The sequence below is a fragment of the Ruditapes philippinarum genome, unplaced genomic scaffold (genome assembly GCF_026571515.1).
Source record: "Ruditapes philippinarum isolate M1 unplaced genomic scaffold, ASM2657151v2 ctg4634_1_1_1_1, whole genome shotgun sequence".
NCBI classification, from domain to species: domain Eukaryota; kingdom Metazoa; phylum Mollusca; class Bivalvia; order Venerida; family Veneridae; genus Ruditapes; species Ruditapes philippinarum.
The window spans coordinates 3,125-23,109 of NW_026862027.1; the positions used below are offsets into that span (position 1 = coordinate 3,125).

General features: G+C 33.3%; 1 protein-coding gene across 1 annotated transcript in view; it reads left to right on the forward strand.

Annotated features, from left to right (window-relative positions):
* The first annotated feature begins 476 nt into the window (after positions 1-476).
* The window catches only part of LOC132717713 (uncharacterized), a 37,671-nt gene continuing 18,162 nt past the window's right edge, over positions 477-19,985 (forward strand). The window contains exons 1-4 of the mRNA XM_060701262.1: positions 477-1,324; positions 6,534-6,639; positions 7,264-7,321; positions 10,872-11,186. Of these exons, the coding sequence (XP_060557245.1) occupies positions 6,634-6,639; positions 7,264-7,321; positions 10,872-11,186 (379 nt within the window). The 5' untranslated portion in view covers positions 477-1,324; positions 6,534-6,633. The remainder of the gene's footprint in view (positions 1,325-6,533; positions 6,640-7,263; positions 7,322-10,871; positions 11,187-19,985) is intronic.

The window sequence follows — 19,985 nt, forward strand, 5'->3', positions numbered from 1 at the left end:
CTAAGAGTGATTATAGAGTATTCAAATAGGAACACTGGAACCACCCAAGTAGAAATAGCCAATTGAAGGAAAGACATACAACATCACATGTATACACAACAACAATGTCGTGCTGAACGATGTTCAAGGATCGAAAACATTTTGTTTGTTTGTTTGTTTTGGGTTTTACGTCACATCGACACAGTATAGGTCATATCGCGACGTTCCAGCTTTACGAGTGGAGGAAGACCTCAGGTGCCCTTCCGTGCATTATTTCAGGCACGAACGGGCACCTGAGTAGAACCACTCGGCCACGGACGCCCCTCGATAACATAACATCTTTTATTAAATATATGGGGAGACTTTTTACAGTCGCCACACGTCACAAATAACACTGATGTCACACTCAAATAGAAATATGCAGAATCCCTAAAGAAGGTCCAACACGACAAAATTGAAAATGCTCCAGGCTCGGTACACTCCCCAGCAGTACTTATGCAGCGCCCCTCTGTGTCCCTCAGATGAATGTCTTTGTTGTATCATACTGTTTTGTTGACACATTTGTATGTGTCCCATGTTCTTTCCCCGTTTTGCGGTCCTCCTGGGCTCCTTGCCACTAGTTCTTCTTGCATGGTCATGAGGGGTTGGGTTAATTGAACGTTTGTTGATCTTGTTTACGATATTTGATTGAGCCTGTTCATGGTCGGTACTGGAAAGTGCAACTTACCGTCCACGCCTATAACACCAATTTATATATATTGATTAACATAATTTAGACCGTATTGTACGCAATGTTATAAAAGAACTAACCAAACAAATCCCAGTATTTACTTACTATGTGTTTTAATGTTTAAATTGTAAGACGTCGTAACAGAAATGAAGTCTCCGTTTGATTTATTCATTCGAAAAGAGATACATGTTTAAATTTAGCCTTGACATGGGCTGTTAAATAGTACTGGTTATATGTATCTATTTTCAGTACGCACTATGACGTGAAACGAAAAGGATGTAGAAAGTTTATAAATAATTGTGTGTGTTTGAATATTGGAATAAAAATACAGGGTTTTTCTAGTAATAAATATGTGCCGATATAATGTGTCCTGACAGCAAAAAAGAAAAAATAGTACAAGAAGAAGAAGAAAAAAAGAATAAGAAAGTAGAGATAATAATCAAATTAAAAAATACGCAATTTTAAATTTAATTACTTAAACAGTGTGAAATTAATTGAAGTAAAGATAACACTATAACAGTACATACTACCTATTTAATTTCTACAAGACAGCGATAGATTGAACAAATTGACGGCAGCTATATGGTGATTCTTCATTAAACTATACTTTTAAAGGTAAGACATTCAAAATTAATAATAAAACCAATGTATGCCAGAAATATATACGATTTGATCAGAAAATACGTAATATTTTAATATCCCATAATGCATGTTCATAAATAAACTGAGACACGTGCAAATGAAAAAATACGCACGTGTATTATGACTGTGAAACAGGTAAAAATACTGGAACAAAGATCAACAATGCAAAGCGGCATTAAGAGAATGCAGGCCACGGCAAACCCCAGTCACACTGGGCTACCGCAAAGGCACTCAGAATGGAACTGAACAAAAAGCACGAGAGGGCATTGGGAATGAAGTAGTCGTACCAATAAATTATAACAATTGACAACTAAATAAAGAAACGCCTAAATATCAAAGCAATATAAAAATAATTTTAAACGCAAGTGAAGTAACACAATTGTATAGAATCTTCAAGTAAATATATGTTACTTATCAATATCGTTGAATCCTTTGGTAGTTTAATATTTGACTAAAACAATAAAGTTTGCATTAAAAATGCGCTTTAACAAGATATTTTTGTGTATTGAAACTTTATTTGGAACATACAAATTAAAACATTTACACAGTACTGATAGATACATATTTTGTCTTTTTTTGGTGAACTCAAAAAGTTACAGATGTGACTAAATGAGCTTTAAAACCGCCCTGGATTGTCAGTTTTCAAATCTCAAAATATGTACATAACTTCAATAACGTATTACTATTGACATTGCTTTAAGGAATGTGTATATTAAAGAATTTTAAAAAAACCATCAAACCCACTTAAATTTTTGTTAAATTTATATTCATGACTAGATGGTCATTTTGTCAAATTTGCAACCAATTTTCTCGCTTGCACCAAGTGTGAAACCACTTCACGCCCTTTCCCTACATATCAAGTCTGCTTGACTAGTAACTTGTAACTTGCTACCGTAAAAGTGGGCAAGGCCACCGCGTCACTCTATAATTGTCCTTATTTAGAAGTATTTATCTGTTTATTAGAAATAGATCAGATATAATTAATCAAGCAAAACATAAATATATCTGAACACCAGATTGTTCTGAGATAATTTTTTAAATGATTAAGAATACACAGTCAATCAGTATTACTAAGCTTTTAATAGTTAACAAACTTCTAATGGGCAATCAAATGATATAAAAAGTACATTGAATGAGAGGGTACGATGATTTTTTTGAAGCTGATGCTAAATTTTGAATTCATTTTTCAAAAACATAAAATATACCTACATTGGCAAAAAATGACATCGTAACTAGCACAGAGAGATACATCTTAACCATTGTTTAAACTTTGTAGATCATATAACAAGGAGTGATAAGGAACCTAGCAAGATTAAATATCTCGATTAGAATCAGATACTTCTGGTACTCAAGGTCAAAGCGAGGAAAATGCATCGGTTGGGTTAGCATAAAACTTTATATCATTCAAAGTCATTCAAAGGCTCAATATGCCTCAATACTAATTCACATTAATTATACTAGTTGTCAACAAAGCAATAGTAGCAAAAGATATGTCATGAATATGGCTAAACTGTAACAAGATAACGAAAAAATAAAGCTTAAGAAATAGGATTATTAGCATTTCTGAGGCATAATGGATATTTAAAATACAATGTATATTGATAGATACAAATCCTGATTAACGCTTTAAGAAGATGTGTACGATTATTCTTATATTAGTAATTCACCTAGTAAAAAATATATTTTAGATTTCATATTCTTGAAAAGTTCTTTTACATTCAGCTTTAATCTGCAAAGTGTATAAATTGTGTTAAGGGCGTAAGCTTCCACACAAAGGGTGAAGTTACATAATGAGTAACTAACGATAACACAATGCAGCTTTTCAGCACAAAAATAGGTCATTTCGTTCATAACATGGGTTTCATGTCGATCCCCATTTTTTTGCTGTCCAGATGACCAAAATGAGTTTTGTAAGTGTCAATGTCTGCATCCTACTAGCTGGAAATGGAAAGTACAAATTCTGTTTGAATGACAGTCTCCCTAAGGGTCATTTAAACATCAACATAAAATCAACGACAGTGGCTTTAATATAAAAGGATATTTCCCGTGTTCCGGTTAACAACTAAAATACTTTACATTTTAAATGTCCAGAATTCCACAGGCTCTTACTATAAATTTAATGTTGATTTCCACTCCTTTAAGACAGACCATATAATTCTACTACTGGGTTATTAGTCTCTAAGCGTATGTTGTCAATATTTCATATGGGATTTGTACCGATTTATCCACTGCTAATAATTATAAGTCATCGATTTATTATTTGTCTAAGAATCAAGCCTTCGATGACAGGGGCAGCAGCAGTGATGTTCATTTTGGTGTGATCTTGGTATTATGCTCAGAGCTACTTGTGGCAAAAGATTGATAATTTGGTAGCATTATGCTTGACGATAGAATAGCAAAAGCTTAACAAATATTATTTAGCATGATAAAAGGCAGTCACAGACTGCCAATCCCCAGACAAACAAACAAAAAGTACCCACAATTATTAATTGTTTGATTAAATAAGGCTATGGCCCAATTTTTTCAAGGCATTTCGCATGCTTGCTTTTACAGTTGAACGCAACGCTTTCGCCCTTTGATTGCATCTGATGGACTAAGTGAGGGACGACTCATTGGTGACTTTACACTGAAGTTCCATGACATGACAGAACTAGAACCTGTGTGTAAAATTCATAGGTCATTCGCCTGCTCCGTTTTTTTCAGAATAATTATTCTTTTCTATTCAACGGTTACCAATCAAATTGGTCTTAGAAAATACGATTTTCATTTCTAGTATATTTCATAATCTTTCTGTTTTAGTGTCCATCTAATCTATGCAGTTCATTTATTTTTTTTGGAGTGAATTGTTTTTAATTTTCGTCGTCTGTGTTGTTGGTGATTTTTTTGTTGCTATGCCTCCCTTTAAGACGTCGGGACGGACTTCTTTTAGTTATATATTGCGACTCATTATTGTTGTGTTAACATGTTATGTGGTACTTTTAGTTTCTTCTTTTTGGCCATTTTTAACTTGGGTGGTTCCAGTATTCCTACTTGAATACTGTATTATCACCCTTAGGATATGTTGCCTGCTTTTTAAATTTATCTTTTGACGTCTTATCTGTGATATGCAGGTTTCATAACCTCGGATCCCCTTTCAAAATTCCATTTTATTTAGTTATGCCCATTGTTTTCTCGTTTGGGGCAAAAGCATTCTTTTACTTGGGGACCATACGCCGCTTTTTATGAAATGACACTACTGTGTCACTGTGAAGGTTCTATGATATCCGCCGTATGAACACATCTGCAGATGTCTCTAAATTCAAAATGTCACCATTAAATGTTGAATTCTGCTTAAGCCGGTGCTAGGGGCGTGGACGGTAACTTGCACTTTCAAGTACCGTCCATGAACAGACTCAATCAAACCGAGCCTGCAACATTGTCAATTTTGTTGTGTTGGAATTTCTTTAGGGATTCTGTTTTACTCTATTTTATTTGATAGCCAGGAAAGTAGGCAGTCAAACACATAAACATAAAATCAAACCAACACCATCCAAACAAGTATAAACAGCAGTTATTGTCAATGAACGTGCTTATAAATCAGATTTTTATCGTCTTGAATGGTTAGAAAAGTTTTATTTTGAGATAGAAAAATGTACAATACATTTAGTTATGAAATGATAAACAGGTATATACCATAATGGAAAACAAGATATTGAGTATCAGATATACAGTGGTATTCTTGTTTCAACTTGAATCGTTGTATTTGTATTTTAATCGACAATAAAAACTTGATTTTTTTTTTCATTCTTCAATGTTTTGAAATACTTTATGCAAGGAAATATTCATTTTAAAACGATACTGGAATAGCTGCATATGAATCTTCTAAGGTAAAAAAGATCACATATCAATTCTAATTTTGTTAAACTTAATCACGATGATCACCGTGTATATCCAGTAACGCAGGAATGTGCAAATAACGTAAAAGTAACGCCGAATCTTTGCAACGCTATTGCCAAAACGAATAACACAGTAAGCAAACGCACTAAAATATTTAATTCTAAATCATATTTTAAGAAATGAATTAGCACAAACGGCTATACTTTACCCAGCATTACATTTTGTTAGGAATATGTTTGCCTTTTTAAATCATTCGTGAGAAAGTCAACTTGATTACCGTTTTGAAGGTGACTTTTGTGTTTCGTCAAAAAATATGTACATTTGACACATTTAAAACATTATTTTTTTTCAAATTCTATACATGTATACCTAAAACATTTGTCAAACTACAAGTATCGTATAATAATATAAGGAAGCTCGTAAAATAAGATTTGGCTACTTTTAATGACATAACCGCCGTTGCTTCAGTGCTTCATTCACGAATCCGGCTTTACCTCGTAAAAATGGTCTCAATTACGTTGTATCTGTTAATTAAGTGTAATATGACACGACTAGATTGGAAAATGCTTCAGGTACAACGCATATAAAAATCATAAATTAATATGTATGTTATTGCATTTGAAGAATTAAGATGTCAACGAAACTAAAAATCGCCATCAATACGCTAGTCAGGTCGTCGTTTTCACGAATGATCTTGAAAAATAAACATTTTCAGGGAAATAGTTTTGATAAGGTTTAAAGTTTAATGTCTAAGCAACCGTATGCGCTTATTCATGTCTTCCAATTTTGTGTACAATGAAAATTATTGGTCCATTTTGTTATCGCGATGCTCGTTTTAGCCACTAAATTGTACAATTATGCGTTACATTTGGACTATTCCTACATTGTTTGCACAATCCTGCGTTACTGGATATACACGGTGGTGATGGGTTAAGCATAATTATTGGTTATGTGATATGACACAATTATTCACAAAGCTTAAATAGGGTAAAGATCGAATTAAAGACATTTCTGCAACGTTTATAACCGTTAAATAAATACTGTTTCTTAAGATATTTCTGTAGACACATGCACTACCGCTCAAAAAAAATAAGTAATAATACCAGCCTGAATTATTACACAGCTATGGAGTTTGCTCCTGTTTTCTATGGCGGTTCACTTACTTTATATTCTGTTTGTAACCATTTCATGACATTTGTTCTCAACAGTTGATAATTCAAAAAGAATAGCCGAAACAAAATCGTTTAAAATACGATCACCATAATAACGCCAATATACATGTGAATTATAAAACTTTATATTTCAGAATATCACATTTGGTAAATTCCATAGGTCAAAGTCTGTACATAATCCGAGGCACTTATCATATTCTGTCCAGCTGCCTTTATTTTGCTCCAGTCCCGAAAATGAATGTAAGTATTTAAGAACATGTACAGTTATTAATCTCGACTTACTACTTCATAGTTCATCATATAGACCAACTGTTCTGAAATATAACAATTTACCTATATGTGCTTTCATAATTACTTCTAAATCGTGTTCACGCTTTAACGCCTGGTCAATTTTTACTTAAATTATAATAACACATTATTTCGGAATTTTGTATTTTCTGTCTGAACTTTGAAACTTATGGGATAACATTTACAGGAGTACATATAGGGCATAAAATTGGATATAACATTAAACGCCCTTCCAGCCATATTACATTTTCATTACAAGTTATTACAATGTGTTCTTTAACTTTTATATTATAGTCTGTAATTGACTGAATTAACAGTAGAATATGATGTTTTATTACAGAGGCTCGATATTTAATTTAATTGTTTATGGCCATGTTTGCAGTTCATGACCATGTTTGCAGTTCATGATAACTATTAAAGTTTTTTTCCAATTTTCAAAAAGTTACATAAGAGACGTATGGCAAACAACATAAATATATTAAGATTGACTTCTGATTGAAATAACCTATTAGCATGTATGTAACAAACAAAATATATTCAGCCATACAACCGTTGGACCCGTATTTTACTTTTCAGAGTAAAGCAATCTTTTCACTGCTAGTATTGCCATTAGCACTTGCTGCCATTAAAACAGGTAATATTTATTTTCCTTAAATATTAATATTAAATATCAAAGTATCAACGTTATCAAAACCTAAGAATATGATTTTTTTTAAAGCAAATTTTTTTTTGTTTAGAAATATCATCGTTCACACATTTCACAGACAAACCAAACACGATTAACGTTTTCGCTAACAATAAGATGTCTAGCAGAAAGACGTAATTTTAAGTGATTTTACTTGTTTTATTTCTTAACCCCTGTTCGCTTTTACCCAGTGTACATCAAGGGGCAGGAGGTGAAGTGGTCGCACACTTAGAAGGGAAGCCGGAGAGGGCACAAAAGTCGGGACATGGAGTGGTTCTACCAATAAATTATAACAATTGACAACTAAATTAGGAAACCCTTAAAATCGTCATAGCATATAGAAATAATTTTAAACGCAAGTGAAGTAATACAATTGTATAAAATTTGTAAGGAAATAAAATTATGTGACTAATCAATATCGTTGAATCCTTTGGCCGTTTGAAATTCGACTTAAATAATAAGTTTGCAACCATAAATGCTTGAAGTACAAGTATGCAACCAAAATGCGATTGAAAAAAACAGTTTTGTTTATTCAAACTTAATTTGGAACATACAAATTAAAACAGTTACATAGTATTGATAGATACATATTTTGTCTTGTTTCAAAACTTAAGCTGAGGATAAAAAAGCTAATCACTTCAATAACTTCGCCATATCAGTTAATAGGAAGCTTAAAACCTCTAACCGAGTGTCTTATTTAAATTGCTTTAAGGAATGGGCGTATTAAAGAATTTCTATATAACATACAACCCCACTTACCTGCGGAAAATACGCGCGAGCTTTGTAAATATTTATGACTCGGGAAGCCATTTTGTTAAGTTTGCAACCATTTTTTTTCGCTTTCAAGTTTGCAACAAATACGTCCTGCCCTTTGATAAAGGTGGTATAATCATAATCAAATCGTTAAACCTTCTTCTATGGAACGCCATAGCTGCCTCATGTTGTTACATTTCGTTTTCTTTTTCCCTAAAAGCGTCTTATTATGTATAATAGAAGTGTTGGCTTGCCAACGTTTTATGAGAACCTGTCTTAACGAAGTCTTATTAGGTCAAATGTTCATTTTCTCTTGTCAAAACGTAGTGCTGACTTGTCTAAACACTGTTCTATTATTTCAAAACGTCATGTTATCATGTGCAAATCCGGTGTCAACATGCCGAATGGATCCTCGTATGTTATGGCACTGTTGTATTATGTTACACTGTCGTTTCGTCTTGTCCAAATGTGTTATTGGCTTGTCTAAACACCGTCACATTTCGTCAGACTGCCATGTCATTGTGTGCTGCAAATTCGGTGTTATCTTGCTAAGAGGATGTCTTTTATGTCAAAATAGCATGCTGTCTTGTCCAACTGTGGTGGTAATTTGTCTAGAAATTGTCTTATCATGTGAAACAGTAGTGTTATCTTGTCGGAACATAGTGTCAACTTGTCAAACTCATGTCTTATTATGTCGGGTTGTAGTGATATCTTGTTCAACCGTTATATTAACCTGGCTGAGTGCTGTCATGTTTTGTCAAACTGTTATGTTGCTTTGTATGAGGTGGTGTTATTCTGTCTTATTGTGCCAAAACATCATTCTTTCTTGTCTAAAACTGTTTTAACATGAGTGTCTAAAACATACTTATTATGTGACTTGCCAATGAATTTTGTTTGCTTAAAAAAACGTTATTTGATTATGTCAAACAATATTGTTGACTTTTTTAAAGATGGTATTGACATGTCTAAACACTGCTTTATTTTCTCAGATCGCCATGCTATTTTATCCAAACTTTAACCGGCTTAAACACCGTCCTTTTACGTGAAATAATGGTGGTATCTTTCCAAACTATGGTTTTGAACTGTTAAAACGCTATTTTGATTTGTCAAACTGTCATGATATTGTGTCCAAATGCAGATTCAACTTGTCTATATTCGTCTTATTGTGTCAAATAGTCATATCATCTTGTCGAAACATGGTGATGACTTGTCTTAAATTACTATCTTTTTGCCAGTGTCATTTCATTTTGTCAAGGTTCGGTGTTAATTTTACTAAACTTTTATGGTGAAGTATCATTTTTTCTTTTCAAATGTGGTGTTTTCTTGTTGAAACACAGTATCATTATGTAGTACAGTGGCGATAACTTGCCGGTTTATGACGTTAACATGTCTAAATACCGTCTCATTATGTCAGATAATCGTTTTATCCTGTCCAGATGCGATGTTGTCAAAATTTAGTATCACGTGACAAGAGCCTGTGCGGAGCGTGAAAAGATAGAGCAAAAAGATAACGGGACAGTTTAGCAAAATCAGAGAGCGCTTTATCTAGACAGAGCTAAATTTGAACAACATTACACAAATATCAGACATAATAAGACTGTTTCTGTGTTTTACAAGAAAACATCAAATTTCGACAATATAACACTTCTGTTTTACATTTTAAGAAAGAGTTTAGACAAGTCATTACCACATTTCGACAAGATACCGCAATATTTTGACTTTATAACACTGAGTTTTATTATGACGTTAACATGTCTAAATACCGACTCATTATGTCAGATAATCGTGTTATCCTGTCCAGATGCGATGTTGTCAAAATTTAGTATCACGTGACAAGAGCCTGCGCGGAGCGTGAAAAGATAGAGCAAAAAGATAACGGGACAGTTTAGCAAAATCAGACAGCACTTTCTCAAGACAGAGCTAAATTTGAACAAAATTACACAAATATCAGGCATAATAAGACTGTTTCTGTGTTTTACAAGAAAAACATCAAATTTCGACAATATAACACTTCTGTTTTACATTATAAGAAAGAGTTTAGACAAGTCATTACCACATTTCGACAAGATACCGCAATATTTTGACTTTATAACACTGAGTTTTAACCAGTCAAAACCGCTTTTTAACAAAATAGCATAAAGTTTATCAAAATAAGGCATGATTTAGCCCAGTCAACAGACTCAACACCCCATTTCGGCAAGGTAATTCGAATATTTGATATAAAAAGACAACTAAGTAGTGTACGTTGGCAAATTAACACAGTTGTTTGACACAATAAGACAATGTTAAGGCATTTAAACACCGGATTTTGACAAAATAGCATGGCAGTTTGATAAAAATAAAGCTGTGCTTTTACAAGTCAACACTATATTACCACAATAGAACACTACTGTTTAGAATGATCAGACAGTCTTTAGACAAAAAAGCTCCACAATTTGACCAAATAGCGCGACTAGTTGACATAATATGACACATTTCAGACAAGCCAAAACGACATTTTGACATAACACTTCTGTTTGGAAAAAATAAACAATCTTTACACAAGTCAACATCACATTTTAAAGAGATTAGACTTCTGTTTAGACAATAAGGCATTGTTTAGACAAGTCGACAAATTACAATGGCCTTACAACGCTTATATTTGACATTATAAGACGCTTTCTGAGCAAAATAAAAAGAAATGTAACACCATGAGGCAGCTATTGCGTTCCATATTCTTCCAACGATCTTTCATTTTAATTTGCAGATGTTGTTGTACAAAAGGCAAGCAGTTTGACTGACGACACTCAATATGGTTGTGGCAGAAATATAACATTCATTTGCTCTTTTACGAAGGTCACATCCGCTATCTCATGGAGATATTCAGACGAAGAAACACGAATTGCTCAATGTATAAGAAAAGTTTGTGATGTCAATCCTGTTTATGATAAAGACTTCGAAATTTCAGTCGATATGACAGAAGGTATTTTTAATTTGACGATAATAAAAGTGAAAAACATCGGGAAAAGGTTGGTGTGTTCAGACGGATCACACAGTGATTCTCAAATTATCAGCATCAATGGTAAGACAAATATATCTACTAAATTCCTTTCATTTGTAAAAAAAATGTGTGTTGTTTGTTAACTCACGTAAGCTGGCTCAGGAGTAGATTTAAGAATCGGTGAATGTCCAGCGTCCGTCGTCTGTCGTCCGTCGTTTGTCAACATTTAGTTTGTTTACAATCTAGTGGTTACATTTTTGCCTCAGTTGTCACCAAACTTGGACAGGATTTTGTCCAAGTAATTGCTCGGACGAGATAGAACATGGGTAATCTCGCAGGATGAAAAACTAGGTCACATGAGCTAAAAATATAAAAATCTTGTTAGCATTCTAGCTGCTACTATTTTGGTCCGGATATTCTGAAAATTGGTCAGAAAGATTGTTTTGATGTTATCTAGCTCAAGTGTAAATGTCACCTGGCGTCAAAAACTAGATCACACAGCCCAAATATGGAAACACCTTGTTTACACTTTAGAGGTAATATGTGCAACCAAAACATCCTTAAAATTTGTCAGAAAGGTTGTTTTGGTAATTTACTAGCTCATGTTTGATAATTTTCTAGCTCATATTCGAAAATGGATTATCCTAGGTAAAACATTAGGTCGCACAGACCAAATATGGAGAAATAGAGAAAAACAGAATCCCTAAAGAAAGCCCAACACGGCAAAATTGTAAAATATTGCAGGCTCGGTTTGATTGAGCCTGGTCATGGACTATACTGTCAAGTGTAAACTATTGTCAACGCCCCCTAGCACCGGCTTAAGCAGAATTCAACATTTAAACACAAAAGAAATGAAATTTGAATTTAGAAACATTCGCACATGTGTTCATACTGCGGTTATCAATGAAACCTACAATGTTACACAGTAGTGTTTTGGTCTAAATGTCCTTGAAATTGGTCTAAAATGATTTCTAGATCAACTTCAGAAACTGTATTGTAATATCATTTGAGCAAAAAGTATTTAATACAATCATGTGAATCTTAGTAAGAAAACAATCATGAAATGAAAGTTTGTGTTCAAATATTGTGTATTAATTGCCTGTTATAAGATTTTATAACTTTGGTTCTTCGTTGAAACATTACGAAGATCCTGAAAGATTTAAGCTTTCACTGTTTGAAATGGTAAATGGTTGCACCTGTAATTAAATACATGTTTATGAATTTAAATGCATGCTTGCTAATAATACCCTTTCAATAACACAAGAACAAAACATTATGATATATACAATGGAATGTATAGATCAAAACAATCTGCAACACATATCAGACTGAATGTTAAAAAATAAAATCTTCTTGCCTGTATTTTTATTAATCCATTATTTGTCTGCTTTTAAATTCCTATCATTTCTCCAGTGCCAGTCTTTCCAGATATCCTGGATTATCCAGGAAACAGTGGATAACTAACCAGTAACAGATAAAAAATTCTTTACTATCGCTTTAAGTTAAGCAGGTGGCACTGAGTCTATCAAATTTATTTTGAAATTATAATACTTTCAGAATTCATGCAAAGACCATAATCACATTTGAAAACTTAAAACGTAGATATATACTAGAAATGTGTCCATAGGACACGGGTACGGGTGCCCCCACACATCACTGTTTAGTCAATCTTATGACTCTAGGTCAAATATTTTTAGGCTTGATGTGCCACAAGTTGAAAACTAAAATTCTTTTACTAAGTAAAGGGCAAGAACTTTACAAATACTGAACAATTCCAAGTGAACCCCAAGGTGCATTAGTACACATGCTGACCAACATTCTTGTAAACTTTCAGGCCTACAGGTCAAATACTTTGATCTATGCATAAACAAGTTGAAAACTACAAATTTAAACTAAGTCAAGGGCAAACACTGTTAGACTAACAAAACTGAAAAAACGCATGCAAAATACCAGGTGCATAGCTTCACAGTGAGGTTGATCATTATTCCTGCAAAGTTGATTGATTCTAACTCAAGCACTCAAGGAACAAATAACACAACATAATGAAACGGTTTTTACTAAGTCAAGGGCAATAACTCTACAAATACTTGATAAATGCACAAGCGACATCCAAGGTGCACAACTACATATTCTGACCAACATTTCCGTTAAGGTTCATGAATCTAGGTTAAATACATTTTGAGGTATGCACAACACATATTGAAAATTGCAAATTTTCACTTAGTCAAGGGCAATATCTCTGACAAAACAAGAGAAACCCCAGATGCGAAACTTTACTTTTTGCGTCCTGTGAATGTTGCCTTTGCCCTGTTGATCTTTATTCTTGTCTTTTTACATGCTGATCAACATTCTTGTCAAATTTCATTACCCTATGTCAAATACTTTTTGTACTACATATGACACATGTTGAAAATTGCAAACTTTTACTTAGTCAAGGATTATAACTCTACAAATACTAAATAAATCTAAACGAAAATACCCATGTGCACAACTACACAATGTTGGTCAACATTCCTGTAAAGTTTCATAACATTAGGTAAAACATTTTTTGAGCTATGTGCATCACAAGTTGAAAATTGTAAATTTTTACTAAGTCAAGGGCAATAACTCTGACAAAACAGAATAAATCTACAAGCAAAACCCCAGGTGCACAAGTTCACATGCTGATCAACATTTCGTAAAGTTTCATGACTCTAGGTTAAATACTTTTTGAGTTATGTACGACACAAGTTGAAAATTGTAAATTTTTACTAAGTCAAGAGCAACTTTAAAAATACTAAATCTATCCACACCAAAATACCCAGGAGCACAATTTCACATGCTGATTAACATTCCTGTAAAGTTTCATGATTCTAGGTCAAATACTTTTGAGCTACGTGCGACACAAAAGGAATGGATGGACGGAAGGACGGACGGACAAGGGTAAATCTAAATGACACCCCCCCCCCCCCGCTAAAGTAAGGGCACAATGAAAAAAAAAAAATACCTGCAAGCATTTATTTTTGGTGCATACATCAACAAGTGGTTATTAAACGTTTCCAACTCTGATGTTGTTTCTGTTGTAAAAAATGATAAACCAGTTTTAGTTCAGCACAAATTGTTTAGAGGGGATAGAAATGGACTTTATTTATTCACCTTAGACTAATTTTTTAGGTTATATAATAATATATCCATTCTTAAAATAATTGACAAAAATGATTTTATCCAAAACAAAACAGTGAGTTGAAAAAGTATTGCATTGTTTAATGGATTTGACTTTGTGACCTAGTTTTGACCCAAGATTACCATAATCTATGCTGAAGCTCAAGTGAGTTATCGTTTACTAAAATATCTTTTTGAAACAGTATCACCTCACATTAAATGGGTTACATGGGTTTAACATGACATAAAGTAATGCCACAAAATGCCATAAAATGGTCATCTAAGAGTAATGACCTACTAAACTAAAATCAAAGGATAGTAGAGAAAATATTTCCAAAGTAATAGATTGGAAACCTATATCAAGTGATTGCGTTAACTTCATGTTGTTATCCTACTGCCCAATATTTTTTTCCAAACATTATTTTTCAGGAAAGTAGCACATTTCGATTTACATTGGTAAATAATTCATTGAGAAATCTGTTTAATTTAACAAAAACAACAAAAAAACAACAACAAAAAAAAACAGGAGGGTCATGATGGCCCTGATTCGCTCTCCAGAAACAACTGTTTTTCAGTGTTGTCAATTATTTTTCATATGAACTTGCTGAAAGTTCAGCTCAACGTTAACTTGCCCCTCTAGTAATATATTTTCATAACAATGATTGTTTTTGTTGTTTTCTGTTGTTGTTGGGGTTTTTTTCATAATAAACAAAAGGGCCACTTAGATGGCCAAAGATCACTAATTTACCCATCATTTCATCATTTACTATATTAATTGAAATATTATACCCTAATATTTTGGAAAGGCTTTGTTAGAAATATCTATGTTACAAATGTGTACCTAATAGACTATGTAGAAATAATGCAGAATAAATGACCACTAGAACAGGTCTTGATAAAAGACTACATAAGAATGCTATAGACAAAGTTTGGTGATCATCCATCAATTATTTCAGTAGAAGATGATGTTCAAAGGTTTTTCTATTTTTAGCTAAAGCGGCACCTAAAAGTGGCCAATCAAATTAATATGAGCAAATTTGATAAAAGACTAACTACGAATGCTACGGACAAAAGTTGGTGATCATCCATCAATTAGTTATGTAGAAACAGGCGTTTAACGGTATATCTATTTTTAGCTTAAGCGGCCCTTAAAAGGAGCCAATCAAATTTATATGAGCAAACTTAATAAAAGACTATTCATCAATTAGTTCTGTAGAAAAAGATGTCTAAAGGTTTTCTATTTTTAGCTCTAGAGACCCCTTAAAGGGGCCAATCAAATTAAAATGAGCAAATTTGATAAAAGACTACTTAAGAATGATATAGACACATTTTAATGATCATCAATCATTTAATTTAGTAGTAGACGATGTTTAAATGTTTTTCTATTTTTAGCTCTGTTGACCCCCTAAAAGGGGCTAATTGAAATGACATTAAGTTTGACTGTCACATGGATGCTACAGACCAAATTTGAGGTAAATCTGCTCATCAGTTTCAGAGATGATTGTTGACGCATGACGACAGACGACGGAGTATCCCCCTTTGATACTAATAGCTCACCCTAGACCTTACGTTCTGGTGAGCTAAAAAAACATGCAAGAAAATAAATTACTTTTACAGCAAACTTATTCAAAATTATGAACAAATAAAAATCCTATCAAGTAAAGTAATATGAAGAAAAAACACTTACTGGCAAGTAACATTATATGGAAATGTTCTCAGAAGCCTTTTATCTGTGATTCGTTTGGTAAATGCTTTGTATAGATTTGATGACTGCTTCAGCCATGGTTTATCTTTTTTCTCTTTCTTCTAAGGGCCCATAATTACATTGGCCAAGTACCCAACTATGACAATGTGTTACATGATTAAGGATCGAGACCCACTTTGTCTAAAATCAGATATATCAACATATTTATATATTTACTTGTTGCTTGCATCAGTCTTCTGAATTTCAGTGTTTGACTGCTTAGCAAATAATGCTTTACACTAAGTCAAAAGTGGGCTATGAAGAATTGAAAATACATGTATTGGTTTCATCTTTATTTTAAAAAAATAAAACTGAATCACAAGTATTTTGTGTAACACAATTTATAAACACAATGTTTTTAGAACTTTTACCTTCATATCAAGGACATTTACAGGTTTCTGCACAATGGAAAAATGATTTGTTACATCCTTCATCCATGGTTTCAACTTTTCGTTTCCTTATGAAGTTGCAATCTGTAACATTGAAAAGTTTTATTTAAATATGCTTCGGCAAGAGCAAAAAAACACAACTCTACTTTTCTCTGTGCTGTATTGATAATGTCATATTTTGTACTTTGGAATGGATTCCATCCTGAGGTAAGTAAAGGTCACCCTCAATTGGGTTGGATTATCTGAACACCAAACGTATCAGATATTTTCTCTTCCATTTTCCACCATATTTTATGTTTTAACTCAAAGAATTGATTTTTTAAAAATGAAATTCATGTCAATTCATCCATTACCAATTTGTGACAGTAATATATGAGTTTACAACTTCATCAAAAAAGCACAGCTGCTTTCTTCGAACAAGAGTGTTACAAAGACAAAGGACATTGTTACCTTGACCTTTGATCCAAAACATGTTACGCAGATAGGACATTTATATGTTAACTAATGTTTGAAGCAGATAGGGCATTAATATGTAAACTGAAGTTTGAAGCTCCATGGGCAATAAATGTACTCATAAAAATGATGCAAGTGTCACACTTGTCAGTGTGATGAACATGGAAAGCATATTCATGAGAAATGAAATCATTCAAAATTTTAAGTTTGAACTTTCAATATCATCCAGAAACCATAAAACTGACAGACTAACCAGTTTACTTCTATCTACTCACCAAAATACTGTTTGTGGAGGTAAAACAGACATCTTTATTCAGACCTTGCTGATTATTTCCCCTAGGTTCTTTGCACATTGCCACATGTCATAACTGTGTATCACATCTGAGCAGGATGCTCCTAAAATATGTTAGGACAATAACTTTAAGGTCAATAATAGACCAATTATTCTCTTTCAGAACAGCTTTTGGGTTTCTTAAAATTAGATGCATATTAAGCATACAACAACCAAAATACTATGATACAATGACACCTAACACAATGTGTCCAGTAAATATGAATAAAGAGTAACCATTCTTTTTATTTTGTTTGTTTGATTGGGTTTTACGTCACACCGACACAGTATATGTCAGATGGCGACGTTCTAGCTTTGCTGGTGGAGGAAGACCTCCGGTGTCCTTCTGTAAATTATTTCAGACACGAACGGGCACCTCAGTAGAACCACCAACATTCTGCAAGCTAGCTGCTTAGCTCACATGAAATAATCTAAAGTCCATGTCGAGATTCGAGCACACAGCTGTTAGGGACAAGTGGTTTGAAGTCAACGACCATAACCACTCGACCTTGGACGCCCCAGCCTTCCTTTTTTATAATGTTGGTATTAATACACGGTTATACGCATAGATCTATAAAAGTTTATGTTAATTTCTGTGTGGATTTTTGTCCAAACAACACATTATGCATTTTTATCTTCATATTATTTGTAATATATACCATAGCTTACAACCATTTTGGATAAATAATAAGAATGCATAAACTAAATTCTTTTGTGATATAATTTGATGGAATTCACTCAAAACGTCCCAAAAAACCTTTTTTGATCATTTCAGCTTCACACTTGTTATTCATAGTAAAATGTCTGATATCAGCTACATGATTCAGAATGAAATTAATATTACAATAAGCATGTACCAACATTTCAAAAATAAAAAAGAACAGTAGGTATTTATTACAAGTTTAACAACATTACTTCAATTATGAGTGAAATATAAGCAGGAATAATGTGATTATATTGATTAAAAAAGATCTTACTTATCATTATACGGAAATCTGTGGATGAGCATCAGTGACCACCTCCTCAATTCTGACTCATTAAGGACTGATGGATTTCATTGAACGTTCAAAACAAGTGGCTTCCATCAGCCAAGACTTTATCCAGGTCTCCCTCGTGTCAACTATTTCAAGAGCAATTTGTCAGCCTGATTCATAACTGTGTAGGTACAGTATTTTTCACAATGGCCAGGCGAATCCATACGTCCATCTCCTACATTTGTATTATGATATGATAAGAAGAGAAGATGTGTCCTTTATCATGAACAAAACACCAATTTTAAATCATTTTTGTGTCCTTTAAAAGGGTTTCCCTGTTGACATGACAATTTAACTTCTGCATTGAAAAATAATCATTGAATGTGTTTTCAGGATTTTTTTATATACTTTATACTTAAACTAAGGGATATTTTTGTTCTAATTATTTGAAAATACCTTGCTTAGGTCATACATTGACATTAGATAATCCATTATCAATCTTGACCATATGTTTACAACAGCTCCATTACAAATCAGCAAGGGTCTTCTTACCATAGACAATCACTTCAACAGCTCTATGTTCTTCCAGGGCACTGCTTCAAATCTTCCCAATACCTGTTTACCACTGAACAAACACACTTGTTTTGCAATCTACTAAATGCGGGTTTTCCTGGGAAACCAAGACCAAGAAACTTTGCAAACAGAGCTATTGTGTGAAGTTGTTGCCAGAGAGAATGTTAGAAGACAATGCCTGAAAATTACACAGGCACACTACATTTGGCTGCACTGGAGAGCCTGGCCATCTGTTGGCTTCATAACCTTCTTTACATACCTAAAATACAACATATAAAACAAACGGAAATAGTTTTATAATACAAAACATGATACACATTGCCATAATAAATTGTTAAGATAATTTCATAGCATATAGACCTAACTGTTTCTGTGCACTGCTGAATATTTCTTATTTTAAAAAAAACTGGTTATTGCTCCGCGCCCACATGCGCGGAGCTTTTTGTGTTACCTGTTTTTTGTCCATGGGCCCGGATTTTATCAAATAACCCCTTCGATTTACAGCTAAAAATAAATTCGGATTCAAGAACTCCTTCATTTTTCTACAACTTACCGCAAAAAAATTTAAGTAGGCCATTTTTTAGAAATGTATATTATAGTGTTATCATTTTGAAATTGTCTTCTCCGTAGATTCTTTCCGGTATATAGCTCTTTCCTTTTTACCGCTTTGATTGCTGATTGCACTTCTTACATTTTTCACCGTGAAAATCGACCCCGATTTCTAGAATTTTTTCTGTAAGATGTTGATTCTTTTTTGTTTGAAGGTATTCGGTTTTGTGCCGAATACTGTGACAATTCATCAATAGAAACTTTGGTCTGCAGTTTGAACATTAGGTGTAATGTTTTTTAATGAATGTAAACAAAGAGGGATTTAAAGCAATTCAACAAAATAGTATATTGATCTCCAAATAAATCAATTAACAACAGCTTTTTATATATCACCAATGTCAAGTAGCTTATGACTGTCTACAATACGTTATACATGTATGCGATGCTTTTGTCAATGCTTATCATCAAAGTGACGCCTTTCAACTAATTATTTTTAAGAAAAAGCAAAACTTTGTTCTTGATATAATTCAAAATATAATATTTTCTAAACGCAAAGGCATTTTCCGTTTGGATGTTGACGGAGAGCACGTTTTAGTTCTCAAATGAACAGCCGCTAGTGGGCCGTTTCGTAATTAAACTGTTTTAATTTATCATTCCTGCAACAGCTTGATTTTATGAATCAAGGTTGTGAAAGTGCATGGTATATACGGACAAAAGAGTCCTCAG